The sequence below is a fragment of the Dipteris shenzhenensis genome, chromosome 3 (genome assembly GCF_047967505.1).
Source record: "Dipteris shenzhenensis isolate YYH24624 ecotype China chromosome 3, Dip_SZ_1.0, whole genome shotgun sequence".
Taxonomy (NCBI): domain Eukaryota; kingdom Viridiplantae; phylum Streptophyta; class Polypodiopsida; order Gleicheniales; family Dipteridaceae; genus Dipteris; species Dipteris shenzhenensis.
In genome coordinates, this window is record NC_141598.1 from 14,671,002 (window position 1) to 14,686,252 (window position 15,251).

Below are 15,251 nucleotides of genomic sequence, written 5' to 3' on the forward strand. Positions count from 1 at the left end.
ACTAGAAGGAGGATCTGTGTAGTACCCATATTTAGATGCATGATTGCATCCCCCAAACATGGCTACTACAATGACCATCTGTTTGAAAGAGGATCGAAACCTACTACTCTCTTTTCAAAGCTATGTAAAATAATAACAACAAGAGATGTATTGTTAAGATGGACTCATTACAATGCCAAGGTAGCGCTCTTTGAACAAACTATCTCCATTGCCCTTCCAATTTTTTGAAAGCCATCTCCATAGAAATACGAGTAGACAACTCCATGCTAAATAGTATGAAAGAAAGAATCCATGCCAAGGAAGTAAGGAAGCGAGAGACTAGGAAGAAGTGAATCCATGTCGAGGAAGCAAGGACGTGAGAGCCTAGGAGGAAGTGGGATATTGCTTGGAAGCGAGGAAGCAAGAGCCGAGGAAGTGAGAGATGACTCGGTAGTGAGGAAGCCGGAGGCCGAAGGTAGGAGCTAAAGAAGCAAAAGCCGAGTAGGTCCTAAAAAATCCTAGCATGTGCTACAGGCCCCATAAATTGGCAGCTGTGAGAATGACCATTGCATCTAAGTTTATGTGTAGTGATCTCTTGTCAAAGGTGAGCCGATTTAGAAATAGTATGAGAGTGAATGTTGCAGTTAGGTTGATGTGTAGTGTCAGTAGTAGTGATATCCGATGGAGACAAAATAGCAAGTGCCTGTGTGACATGTTTCTAACAATGAGGTGTCCACTCTCTTCCCCCATGTAAAGGCCTTATTTTATGGGAGGAATTTTGTGGGAAATTGTATTTCTCATATATTGAAAGGGGTTTTTAGCAAATGAATTTGGTGGAAAATTCATCCTATGTGGCAAGTTGTAATCTCCAACCTTTCCCCCTAGCATTTGTCCTTAGTCTATTTGTGGTAAAAGAGTGAGGGCATGCTCCTTATGATAGGCATAGATGTCTACATCATAGAAAATTCTATAAATAGTGGGAAATGTTACTTTTTCCCATGTTCCCAATTTCCCACCATATCATGCATTAGGGGAATTTCGGACTCAAAAATGTCCTCTTGGAATTCCCTTATTGTTTGTGATTAGCAAACTAGCCAATGGGAAGGATTGGGCCTTAAAAGAATGTAGGATTCGATATTAGCCTCTCATTGGTGGAGTCCTCCCTTAGTCCCCACTTGCCTCCCTCTTGCCTCTGCCACCTCTTGGGGCATTTACTCCCCCACTTGACTTTTTGTTGGTCCCCATACCTTCCTCCCTCTCTTGGTAGGCCCCGAAATTCACGATTTTTTTTTACCTCCAAAAATTGAAAATTTTCAAAAGTGTCCCTACCTCACCAAAAACTCCTAGGAGTCTCCCCATTGATGATTCCCCACATTCCTCTCATCCCCTTCCTCCTCTCAACCTCCTCTCAGCCTCCTCCCAACCTCTTCTTCCTCTCAACCTTCTCTAAGCCGCCTCCTCTCAAACTCTTCCTCCTCCAAACCTCTTTCTCTTTGCTTGCTCCCATTCTTTCTACAATGATGAAGCACTCCCCTTCACCTAGGCCAAAGCTATAAATTCAATCTTGTGTGGGTCGCATTTTGAAGGATGATAGTGATGTTTGGATCCCTCAAGACTTTAGGTTAATGTCTTGGGTCACAATCCAACGATCTGCAATAGGTCCATCCAAGGTTTCTAGAAAGGATAGAGCAAAGAAAGAGAAGCATTGGAACGGTCACATTGTTTGGTTTTGTAATACAAAAAAAGGACTTAAGGTGAAGCTTTAGCACATGTACATGGCTCGAGACATGAACTTCGGCCCTGCAAGTTGAACTTGCTTTCCTTCAAATTGAATCTCTCTTTTACATTGCCTTTTTTTCATTATGTCACTTCATTTGTGCATTCTAATGATTGTATATGTGTATGTGTTTTGAGAGAGAGTGTGTGGTGTGCTAAGAATAGAGGGGCAAAGAGAGAGGAGGGGGTGGGGAGCACGAGAGAGAGAGAGAGAGAGAGAGAGAGAGAGAGAGAGAGCGAGAGAAGGGAGGGAGGCAGGGGGCATTGAAGGGTGTTAGGGGGGGGGGGGGAGAGAGAGAGAGAGAGAGAGAGAGAGCAGGGGGGCGGGGGGGGCATTGAAGGGTGTTAGGGGAGGGGGGAGAGAGAGAGAGAGAGAGAGAGAGAGAGAGAGAGAGAGAGATTTTGTCCCATTAAGATCTTTCTTTGCTTCCTATGTAGATATCTTTCCTTCTACCAAAGTTGGAACCCTGCCTTAGTCTTACGGGAACATTTCAAGCTTTCCATTCAAGCACCAAGGAGTTAATGTTCCCAGGTTCCACCTCTACTTGACAGAGTCTAGTATTTTTTTGTATAATTCATGTTACCAAGTACCTTGAAGGGAAGGTGCATATGGAAGCCTCCATGTTTGATGTATACTTACTACAGAAAGTACAGTAATAAGATATCAAGTAGTGCAAAGTATTCAGTATATGATATATGCTTACAGACGTTGGAAAAACAATCATGGCACATGGATACCTATGGATTGTGATGTAGTGGATACCACAAAGGTAGAGATACATATGCCCAATGGTGAAACAGAATATCTTGAGGTCACATATAGTTGGAGCTTTAAGCACCTTCATGAATACATCATTACCTTTGATGATACTGATTTTTTCTTTACACTAAATGGGAAGATAGTGAGAAGGTGACTCGAAGAAACATCAATGCTCGACAAATGGAAGCCTCCTTGTAACTTGGCTATTCATACTGGTATTTAAAAAATGTAATAGTTTTTGAAGTGTGATGTCATTTATACTGGAAATGAGTCTATACTTAATAAAATTAGTATTTTTTGAAGTGTGTTGTAATAGTTTTGAAAATATGATATAATTTTTGAAATGTGTTGTAATAGATTTTGAATAAGGCTAGAGTCATCTTGATTTGTTGGAGTACCCTTGAGCTACCCTTCTTTTGATTCCAGACATAAATTCCATAAATGGAGAAATAAGCCACTCTCTACTGCTCATGATTATGGTAGTAAAGCATATACTTTCTTCACTAATGGTATTAGGGTCCACTATTGTGCCATTTTCTACTAATGGGTATAGGAAACTGGAGCGCCTATGCAGAGATGCAATCAAGAGAGATCAGTGGTGGCTAGTTTTTCCTTGGTGGTATGCAATTACAGTGAGGAGCGAGGGAGGGCTAGGACTTCAGCCATTCAAGTAGAAGGGAGACAAGACTTGCTGCAAATGGCTTTTCAAACTCCACTCTGTGCAACCAAACTCTGTGCAACCATGGGTAATCATCGCTAGATGGAAGATTTAGAAAGTTGGAGCATTGGGCTGGTCGAATGGAGCATTATCTTGGCAAGAGATAATACTCTCGGATTTTCCAGTTAAAATAAGGAGATCGGAGACTTTAAGGTTACTTATCCGCATATGGCACAAAGCTTTGAATGTTTGTGACTGGAAAGGAGCTAATCGATTACCCATCATTTGCTTGGCTTTAATATTTGAATGTCAAAGTGGGTGTACCTAAAGTCGCACTGATTCAGATAAACCCAAAATGGAAGCAATTTATGTAGTCCTGGGGGTTTTAGGTCACATGATACCCATACGATAATCAAGGAAAGAAACTAGTGCATAATTGAGTAAAGGCTCCATCGCTTGCCTAAACTGCGAGAAATTACTAAAGAACTCCACTCACTCACCTAGGTTCGCTCGCCCAAGAGTGCAATTGCTAGCCTAGGTTCACTTGCCTAAAACTTTCACTTGTTAGATCCATATGGTAGGGTTCATAATAAGTGACATAAGCTCAAGTGCCAACATATAAATTTGTATTTATTAGAGTCACGTTCCCTTCATACCTCCAACAGCATGGTTCACATTGTAGGTTCATGGTCCATCCCTTCCATGTTTGCATATCCGAAAGAAAATCATTCCAGTTATCGAAATGCAAAATAGATATCACGCACAAATGGAAAGAAGAAAAAAATATAATAGCCCTCATCTACTCTTTTTCTATTACTAGGTAGAGCTTGAAATAGCTCAACGACAAGCAACAAATTGCCAACAATATGGTCGAACTAGAGTTAGACGTTTAGAAAGGTTCTTGGGTAGGAGCTTAATAGGTCGATTGGTAGAACCGCCTGGTAGAACGATAACGTCTATAAGAGTCATAATGTAATCAAAAGATGGGCTTCTTGGCTCACCAGTGTCTTGGTAAGTTTCAAGTTCTGTTGTAGGGAGAGTAAGTGGTCCACTTGAGCCAAGGCATCTTCCATCCAAACACCGTGCACGCACTGGTTAACAAGCACTGGGCACACGGTAGCATGAGAGGTGACCAAAACGAAGCGCCAACATACATTTTGCAAACCTTCACACTATTTGCCATGGAGCGTCTTGTTACCCTTGCTAGAGATGACATCAAAATTGAGAAGGTAAAAATACCGGTACATTCTCATGAAATCGGGAGAATATATTGTCTTGCTTCTTAATCTCTCTTGATAACATCATTTATTCAAGATTAGTAATCAAAGTACTGCTTGCATTCTTATCTACTAGTTTTCTTATTAAAATTTGTTACAATGAAGGAAAAAATGCTGGAACTTTAGGTATGCTAAATATTGAGTGCTTCCATGGATTCTTCTTGATCTCTAAAGAATGCCTAGGAAGCTGGCATGTATAAATTCAATAGTAAAGATGCATATATTCTCCCTTTGTCACTTCAATTTTAAAAAACAGGCAAAATTGTTAGATGTATGAAGATGGAGAAATCAATCAGAGGTTATGGATTTAACTCTTACAAATCAAGAGGGACAGAAATCAATCAGATTGAATTCTTACAAATCAAGAGGGACATCATGAACAAGGGTACTGTGTGAAAGGCGCACCCATGCTAGGTAAGATGAGGGTTTTTGAGACCCTCGATGACATGGCTATGCCACTTGGGAAGCCAAAAAACTGTTTTGGCATTCAAAAGACAAGCTACTCCAACCCTGAAATTTGAAGCCTTCAACGACCTTCAAAGCCCTTTAGGCATTCTTTTTTTTTTGCAAAAAAAAGACTTCTATTAAGTAAGAAAGAAACTCACTAGAGCAAGCTCTAAGCGGAAATACATCATGCTAAGCATGTAATAAAAACACCTCATAAAAATGAGGTAGAAAGAAACTAAGGCTGAGGCTGAAAACCCTTTAGGCATTCTAGGAAAGGCAATTAGAAAAATTGAGGTTGCAAATGAAGGCCAACAATTGCACAAGGTTGCAAATTTTTGCATATAAATACATGTATTTTACCCCTATTTACTTACTTTTGAAGGTCAATGACAGATTTTGTCCTTCAATATGAAGGTTAGGGCAAGCCTTCAAATTTCGAGGCTGAGCTACTCTACTTGTATTGATCTATTGTCCAATTTTAAAAATGAAACAATTGGTCCAAAATTGGCACCTTAATTACATAAAACCAAGAGTTGATTGCTAACACTAAAATGTTACTCTTCAGGAGACAAAAATCGTGCATTTTCAATCTCATAACAGTCACAAGGTTAACAACAATGAGCTCTTATCGCATATAGTAAAATCCATCTGTCACTATATTACATAGAAAAGTCCCATGAAAAGGGACAGCCAGTTACAAATCATCAAAAGATATCATTATATGACAACAAAGCAGGATAATCTAAATCCCGCACACATAGACAGTCCTAAATGATTGCCCGGAGGAACTCATACTTGGCCAAAGAGGCATCACCAAAGACTCGATGGTTACGGTCTTTCCAAAGACACTCCATAGTGCCCAATAATGTATATGTTCACACACACACGCGCGCATGCACGAGCATCCATTTATACAAAGGCCTTTGTACTGAGTTTCTGTCAGCACTCCAGAGATGAAGGCAAACTCAGCTGCAACGAAGGCCAGCACTGAAGGAGAAGGTCAACTTCTACACGTTAAACCTACTGTAGGAGGTCATATTCTATCAGGCAGCAGAAACGAGGTCTACTACATGCTTGAGAGGAAGAAAGGAAGGAAGATTAAGGATGGACAGCTTACTGCTTCCATGTAGAAGGGAGCAGTTCGGAGGAAATAAATGTGATTACTAAGATTAGAGCATCACTAACAGAACGGACAAGTCCTGGGGGACTGACAATAGACTCTTCCTCCTCTGAATTAAGTCATAACACTACAGATAAGCACTTTTAAGGGAAAAACATTAAAATAAAATCCCAGTACTGCTTACAAAGAAAGCAACCCACTCAATTGTCTACACAATGCATATCAAGCACTGAAATTGTGTGTGACACACAAAATTCATTCCCCGTCCTAAAACCAGAATACATCCATTAAACACAGAATATAACCAGAACAGGAAACAAAACATCCCTCATGTTACACCTGCCAATTAACAGAACATAAAAGCTCGACATTCGAGTGAAAAGTCATCATTCAATATCCCCAAGCGTTATAAAAGCTAACTTTTCTGTCCACATGCAAAGTAAACACTGCTTTGCATACTTTGCCTGAAAGTAAAGAACGCCTTTTAAGTTTTTAAAGTGGAGGTCAAAATGGAAGTCCAAAACTCACACCATCCACCCTGGTATGCATTAATCCTGAGGCAGCAATGCAGGAGCAAAAACCAAAGTAACACTTGTTCCAATATGCAAGCAATTCCGATCGCACAGCTCGTGTACAAGACCAGCTTCATGACTCACTAGCTTAATCGTCAACCTCAGCAATACATTTCTAGCACATCGGGGTTCGCAAAACCCCAGCGACCGATAGCGACCCATCAGCATGTTCAGTAGCCATCACTATGCAGCAGCCAGCACTTCTTTGGACGTCATAATGTAGGCAAATGCTGCTCTGGACATTAATGTTCAGCAGCCAATGCTGCTATTCCCGAAGGGTGTAAATCGTCATTCACAACTCCAAACAGCTTCCCGTTGATCAGAATCCAATCACACACCAGCCACCAACACCCCATATGTCAAAGCACAGTAAATAGCAAACCAATGATGTAATTTGTCCAAACCAAATTGCTTTTGAATGCTTCTCCCTCTTTGCTACTCCATCTGTCTAATCCAAGGCACTTAAAGCCCTGACTGTTCCAAGGGCTTTAAAACTGATGCAATCACCTTAAAAGTAAGCACTTAGCGAGTGCAACTGTTATTTCGGCAACCGAGCAGAGCAAATAGTAATAGCACTAACACTCAGATATCTAACTCCTATTACCAAAATTCGATAAGCTCAGAGCTGGCGAAGGCTGCCATGCACATATTTGCCGTACACCCAGCAGAATCTGACGCACATCAGGTCGTACAGCCAAGAGTCCTTGACATCATGCTTGCCTACAGCATGCACATGCTGCTGTAAGCTACCATACATCGAGCACTCCCATGCCTATTTGTGCTTAGCAAGAACACACCATGTGGCCATGGATGTGCTAAGGGGTGTACCTAGAAGTGAAGAAGTTTGATTCTATAATGAATCACTTCTCCATGTAATTCCTAGGACGCTCAATCAGTCTCCCGCTGTGGGATACCCTCTGGTTGGATTCCATTTCTAACATTTTCATGGTTGACATTGTAGTGAGGGAGCTACTGCTGCAGCCGGCATCTTCACACAGTAATAAGTTTCTTGCTGGTCGCCGCCTCTCTTTGGGTTTGTCCTTCTCAGCCCACACTGCATCTTCATTTGGGCAAGGATATGTTGCTGTGTCGCTACCTTTCGTCTTCTAAACTGCTATCTAAATTGTCCGTTGATAGTTTTTGGCTGAATTTTGGTTTAAATCCTGCTTGCTGTTGCAGCCTCCCCCACAGTTTTTGTGTGTGCGTGTGTGTGTGGCAGTGGTTTTTTTTTTGAGGGGGGGGGAGGGGGGACTCCTCAGCTTGCAAGCTGTCAATCCATCGCTGTAATAGCCGCCAAATGTGAGGGCTCTTCCCTTTAGCCATCTGCCTCTTGCTTGCCGAGCGCCTTCATTACCACAAGCAGCCTAGGGAGAGATTTGGTTTTCCTGAGCTCTCCTTCAACCACGTGTCTTAATACAAGTCTTGATTTGACTTTGATCTAAAGGCTTACAACACACCTTCTAAATTTATCCCAAAAGCAATGACGACATCTATGGTTGTAAATTCTACGTATGCAGGTACTCATCCAGCTCATGCAAGCTTCCTCCAATCCTCTGCTCCAAGAAAGCATTCACAGGTCAAAGCCTCTGTACCATATCCGAATCTGATCTCTTCATCAAGATGTCTTTATGCTCCAAGAGACAGCACCAGTATCGCGATGAAAGCTCCAACCATGGACGGTGAAAAATTAGACTCTTCACCAGCAACCCAATACCTTTCCCAATCGGTTCTGCACTCCGCTAAAATTGTGCTATCAAGCCAGCCTTTCACGAAAGATTGAGGTTGACTTGTCCTTTAACATTTATTGTCCAAAATCTACACTAAAAGCAAATCTGAGGCACGAATATATAATGAAGCGGGAAGACGATTCATATGTAAAGGTATCAAATCTTGTGAGCTCGCTGGCGGATCACTCCAGAGACGATCTCTACTACAATTATGTACTACCTTGCCTCCCACACTATGTGTGGTTAACTAAATTAAATATTTTATATTATTATACAAATATTTTCAATCGTTCATCCATTCAAAATTGCATGTTTTCAATCTAAATTCTTACAACATTCCTCTATTTTGATGCATGTTCTCGATGCAAGGAAGCAAGGAAAGCCAAGCTGGATGCAAGATCGACGGATGACGACACCTTTATTCCTTATAGTCCATGTGACAATATTGTATAGACTGCAACGATGAGCTCTTGTGAATGTCACCCGATTCATGTATTTGTTGCACTTCAGCTTCCAAAATATGGACTGCATCACAAAATTAATAATTAATCACCACCCCTGACATTTGCAGGAAGAATCGGGTCTTTGTGTACCCCGTATCGCGTCTCATGTCCACCATTTTTCTCATTCTCTTTTTTTCTTAAAAATTTGAGAAAATACTAGGATTCAAGTTCAATTTCAAGTTAAAAGTTCTGTACTCCATGATGGAAAGGCTACCTGCCGCAAATCTAGTTTTCAGAATAACTCCTTTGCTGAAAACCATATCCACGGCCCACGATTCTGGAGATCTGGATTACTCATTGATTATGCTCTGGCTGTGAGTACATGCAGTGACGAGTAGTCACTCTCCTTTGAAGAACCAGAGGATCTGAATTGGATGTGTGCTATACAAGATGAGTATGATTCTATCATGAAAAATGGTACGTGGTATTTGATTGACTTACAGCACGAAACTATTGGTACAAAGTGGGTGTACATGCTAAAGCGGAAGGCAGATGACACTGTTGACCATTTCAAGGCATGACTTGCTGCAAAAGGGTATACTAGAAGGGCATTTACTTTGAGGAGACCTTTGCCCCCACCTTTGCAATGACCACTATCAGATGCCTCATTGCATTAGCAGCACATCATGGGTGGAATGTACATCAGCTGGACACTAAGTCTGCTTTGTTGCAGCATGAGCAGGTATGTATCTCAGCCTCATGGATTTGTGCAAGAAGGGCAGGAACATAAGGTGTGTAGATTGAAGAAAGTTGTGTATGAGCAAGCATATCGAGAAGACTAAAGTGGTTATCATACTTTACATCGATGACAAGCTACTCATTGCAGCCTTTAAGAATGATTGACCTTGGTCCGTTGCATTTTTATTTGGGGGGACAGTTTTCAGTATATATAGAAGCTGCTAAGTTTTCTTTGAGGATTGCAAGCCAATTGTCAAGTGTCAAGCTCATTCAGTTGTTTGCTGATTCGGGAATGAGACAGCACTCCACTACTACCGTCTTCACCCACAGTCAAAGTGCTTTGGCAATTGCTAAGAATCCACCATTTCATGCCCGCACAAAGCACTCTCAGGTGCACTATCACTATGGCATAGATAAGTGGGATTTATATGCCTACACATGAAAATATTTTCACCAAGGCTGGCACATTTTATCCTTGGACTTGATCACTACATCGCATCGCTCTAGGGGGGTTATGTTACGAGAGTTATGGGTGTTCATTTAGGATAGTTTCCAAGGTACTTTGGTTAATACAAATGCTTTACTTGACCTCCAGCTATGCTTTTCCCTAACTCTGCTAATCCTGGAAAAGCCAAGCCTTTCTTAGACTAGCCCAATCCACGAGATCTAAACCTCTTCCACACCAGCTCTCATCTAGTTAATCGAACCCCAAGTAGCCCTAGATCCAATCTAATATCATAGGTTAGCCCAAACGATCACGCCTTAGGCACCAGTTAGTCCAGTTATGGAAATAACAACAGGATGAAGAGATAGGGAGGCATAAGAGAGAAAGACAATTGAGCAGATTCTACCATAGTTGACTATTGATTTACATACATGATGTATGGAGCTAATTTATACACAGAGTTAAACTTGAAAACTGAAAGCTCAAAGTTGAAACCAATTACCAGAACCATACCATAGGGTGTACTAGAGCAACGAGTCATAGCTCAGAATCTACTCTCTATTATCTACGTAGTTGTGTAAACCATGGAACAACTACATGTTGAAGAGGAGCATGTGCAAAGGAGGTGGTGTGGGCTGAAGAAAGAGAGCTTGAAATGGGGAGGCAGCAAGTGCACAAACAAGTGCCAAATTAATTTAAAGTGCCAAAGAGATTTTCAGGTGTGTTTTATGATTACAGGAATACATTTGAATAAATGGGGAGTCGGGACACATCTTAATCTCATCCCTTTTAAAAAATAATAGTACCATACGGTATGCCTACCAAAACTACCTTGTCTCGTGTTCACCACTGTCACTGTCAAGTTTAATGTTCCTTCACATGGGTTTGAGTGAAAGCGAGATACAATAGCCCAAGGGGTCCTTATACAGGCGAGGGAGCCCCTGCCCTTCGCCAAATAGACTAGCTTGCCATGCTTACAATAACCCAACCCACAAAGCGCTTGTATATAACAGTTCCTTATTGACTACAAACTCTCATTTGTATGCTGCAAATTGTGATCGCTAGTAAACCATTTGTAGATGCCAGTGACTAGTTGACACAGCATTGTCCACAATGGTAGATTGGTAGCTTACCAAGCCACAGTATAAGTTGCATGCTATTATTCATGTGTAGAAAAAGTCGACACATTATTTGTATGGATCTACTTTTGTGGTCTACATGGATCTCTCCTCTGAAGTATTTTTGCAATACGTCTGACCTATGGGAAGAATTTGAATGTGAGATCCGTTATCAACAAGGATCTATCAACAAGGTAGCTGATGCCTTGAGCAGAATTGGTACTGTGAACCGACTTTGCTTCACAAAGATCCACTCTGAGCTATGTGACTCTCTTACAGGCCTCTATCTCCGAGATGACTTCTTCTCGTGTGTGGGATAAAGTGCAAGCTGGAAATGCCTGTCTTGGAAGCAAAATTAGAGAGTATTCCATTCAGAATGGTCTGCTTTTCTAAAAGGGTAAGGTCTGTGTATTGGGAGAGAGAGAGAAAGTGTTGGATCTTGTTTGAATGTCATGGCAGTCCTAGTGTGGGTCTCTCTCTCTCTCTCTCTCTCTCTCTCTCTCTCTCACAGAGTCTACTAAAATGTAGCCATCGACATGAAACAGTTAGCATAACTCAAATCCAAATAAAGATATCATCAAAAAGTCATAACGCCCAGAAGTTCAGCGTAATGCATATTTCTAGTCTTCTCCTTGATCAGGAAATAAGATGAAGAGAGCTTTCTAAATAACAAATTCCATCTAGCAAGAAGCATAAAATAGGTAGCGTTCCCATACAAAGGTGCAATCCCAAAGAAGCCCTAGAAAACATAGGTAACATCTCTGTGATAAACCATATGCAAGCAAATAAAAACAGAAAGCTGGAAGGGGGAAGGGGAGGGGAGGGGGGTAGAAACGGTGGCGGCAGGAATAAATTTGTCCAAATTGAAGCTGTACACAAGAGAGACATAATAATGGCAGTGCCAACTGCAGCCTCAGCATTCACTCAACCAATCTATTGGAGCTAAATCCAGAAATCAATCTCATCAACTTACCTGTGTTGTTCAAGGATAATATTGACAAAAATACCAGAACTAGAACAAGCACCACCCACAGTTCAGAGAACAACTACAAACCAAGAATGGGGGAACCTGGGCAGTAAGGAAGGCGATATCATTCTCAACCCAAAATAGAACATGATTAGCTTTCAGTTGACTCAAACCTGCCTTTGCTTGAGTATTAAAACGCATGCAACATATCCAGAAGCAAGTCTTGAGCTTCAGGCTTTATACGAGTCACACATAGGAATGAAAGGCTTCCATGTGATAAAAAAGCCCCAGGACTTAGGCAATAGCACGAATAAATAAATTTGTTTTCCTTCAGGAATGTGACAGGTTATAGCATTCTTTGCATGCAAGGATATGAAACAGGACGACATACATGATACATTGTCAATCTTTGTGAAGGAACCAATGAAAGGACTTAGGCAATAGCACGAATAAATAAATTTGTTTTCCTTCAGGAATGTGACAGGTTATAGCATTCTTTGCATGCAAGGATATGAAACAGGACGACATACATGATACATTGTCAATCTTTGTAAACGAACCAATGAAAGAAAGAAAAAAAAGCTCATCCATCGACATCAAATTGACTATCGCTGCTCTCACCAGCCCCTCTTCTGATTCCACATTGCACCATACCATTTCCATGTGGCTGCAAACTTTGGAGCAATTGGGAGACAAACGGACTGACTGAGCTGCCTTGTCCGGAAAGGTCGTTCCCTTGACCAGCAAGCTGCAGGAGGACACCGGTCAACATAGCTATGGAACTTTGCTGATTCTGAGCGATCTGTAGTTGGATCTGCATCATTGCAGCTTGATGCTGAAGGGCTTGTGTCTCCATTTTCTCTCTCCATTCCATCTTCTCCCTCTCCAACTTCTCTTCCCATGCCCTCTGTCTCTCTTTCTCCGATTCTATTCTCTGATGTTCCATCAATTCTCGCTTCAATTCTTGTTGCTCTCTATCAAAATCCCTTTTCTCAGCCTCCCTCTGCCTAAACTGCTCTAGCTCTCGTCCCTGCCTATCCCACTCCTCTTTCTGTTTTGCTCTCTCTGTCTCCACTAGAAGCTCCCTCTTCTCTCTTTCTAATTCCCGCTCCTCCCGTTTCGATTCCCTCCCCCGAAGTTCAGCAAATTGGCTTGCAATGAAGGCTAAAATTCGGGACTCGTTCGTATTATTCTCAACCCCTGTCGCGGACCTCCGCCAATGCCTTCTCTTCTTTCGCTTGTTGAAATCCATGGCCTCATCGTCGTCATCTTCGTAATCCTCGCATGTATCCTTGATCCCATTCTCATCGGCTTCGCCCTCGTATTCAAAACCTAAGCCTGAGCCCAGATCTCCCGTTTCTCCGTGCAAAACGACTTGATCGACTCTCGTTGCGTGGTCTAACTCCGCTTCTTTACCTGTACCCAATAACAACGCTCCGTTTTGATCCACTAGCCCCGCACCGTCTCCCACTTCTATCAAATCCTTGGAAAGGGAATGCACGCTGGGCCTTAATGGAGGTCTGGGACGACTTCTGCCGGATAGACCTCTGGAATTCGCCTGAGTGAAAAAATCGTTTACGTCTATCTCTTGATCACCAAACACCTCCTTGTACTTCAGAAAATTCGACCAATGAGTGAGACCCTCTTCCCAATCAAACTCCTCGTGTTCGCCTGTTTCTACGGAGCCAACCATCCGCCTGATCTTTTGCTTAACTCCGAGGTACTGATGCCTCATATTTTGCACCTTGGTGGATGCGTCTTTCCAAGTCCACTGCCAAGGGTATGCGACAGGGTTCTGCGAGTGAAAGAGGGCATTGACATGGCTGGCGACGGGCACGAACTTCCGCTCACGGGTCTTCATTTTGGCCAAGAAGCCGGAATGGAGCAGCTCTCCATACTTGGAGATGAGGCAGTCCTCTTCCTCTTCGGTCCATTTTTTGCGACGCATAGGCATGGAAGGCATAAGGGCAGGGCAGGTGACATTCAGAGATAGGTCACAAGAAGGTGCAGAATCGAGGCATGATAGCTACTCATGGGAAGCAACGAATCTGCGGAGCAAATTGAGGGAAGGGAAGAGAGGAAAACAAGAAGAGATCTCAAGGAAGAAGATGAACTCAACTGGATTGATGGAAGAAGAAGCTCCAGAGGTCGATCTTGCAGAGCTGCAACGACAATCTGATCATCTCATGAGCTTCAACAACTCACACTGTAGCTCTTATCCTCTCAATTCTCAAACCCTAAACCTTGCAGACCATCCATTGCTCAAGAACACATATCTCAGCCAACCTCATTTAGACCAAGCCCCTGTGTTTATGTGCAGGCCTCACTTCAAACCCCATCGCCTCCTCGGGATTTTATCTTAACCTCCCCGTATGAGGGCGGCGTTGGCAACTTCAATTCCAGTACAACCCCGCAGTCTTTCCATCGTGGAGCAAGTAACTACTACCTCGAAATTGAAATTGAATCCTACTATTGTTTAAGGAAAAAAGAGAATGAGTAAACTAGTGGACATGAGACTCGACACAGGATCCGTTAGGACCCGATCCTCCCTTCCACATTTTGGAAGCTGAAGTCCAACAAATACATGAATAAGGCGATACAATAACTGATCCTCATTGCAGTTTTTACAATATTGTCACATGGACTACCACCATATGAATAAAGGTGTAGTCATCCTTCAATGTTGCATCCATCGTTGATTTCCTTGCTCCCTCGTATCGATAACATGCATTAAACGAGAGGAATGTAAGACAAGAAATTTTGAATGGACCAGTAATTGAAAATATTTATATTATAATATATAATATATAATTATTATAACCACACAATGTGTGGGTGGGGAGGCGATGCGCTTCCTTCCCAAAAAATTATAATCCGAGGGAACAGGCCCTTCTCTAGGTGCCGAGATAACGTCGACAATATTAGCATTGAGGATAAGTCTTGCGAATGGATAAGAAACTAGCATATTACCTGAATGTCAATAGTCGTAATTGTAGTCGAACGTCGAGAGACAATATCAGGAAAAGTTGCCAATGTGACCCTGAGAGGATCTATGTGTGTCCTTGAGCAAGATGATTCCAACATTCTCAAATCATTCAGTAGTCTCTGGACAACACAAAAAGACAACTATCGTTAGAGGAAGTCCGAAGTAGAGCAAGTAACATTCTCACTCTCCACTTAGCCAATATTACATTCTCTCTCCACCTACCTAGCGTTATGTGTCT

The 15,251-nt window shown here is 42.1% G+C and overlaps 1 protein-coding gene across 1 annotated transcript; it reads right to left on the reverse strand.

The window, feature by feature from the left end:
- Nucleotides 1-12,461: 12,461 nt before the first annotated feature.
- LOC147903408 (uncharacterized) lies at nucleotides 12,462-14,462 on the reverse strand. Its single transcript, XM_087398823.1, has one exon. The coding sequence runs from the start codon at nucleotides 13,988-13,990 to the stop codon at nucleotides 12,611-12,613; it is 1,380 nt and encodes a 459-aa protein (XP_087254949.1). The 5' UTR covers nucleotides 13,991-14,462; the 3' UTR covers nucleotides 12,462-12,610.
- Nucleotides 14,463-15,251: the final 789 nt, after the last annotated feature.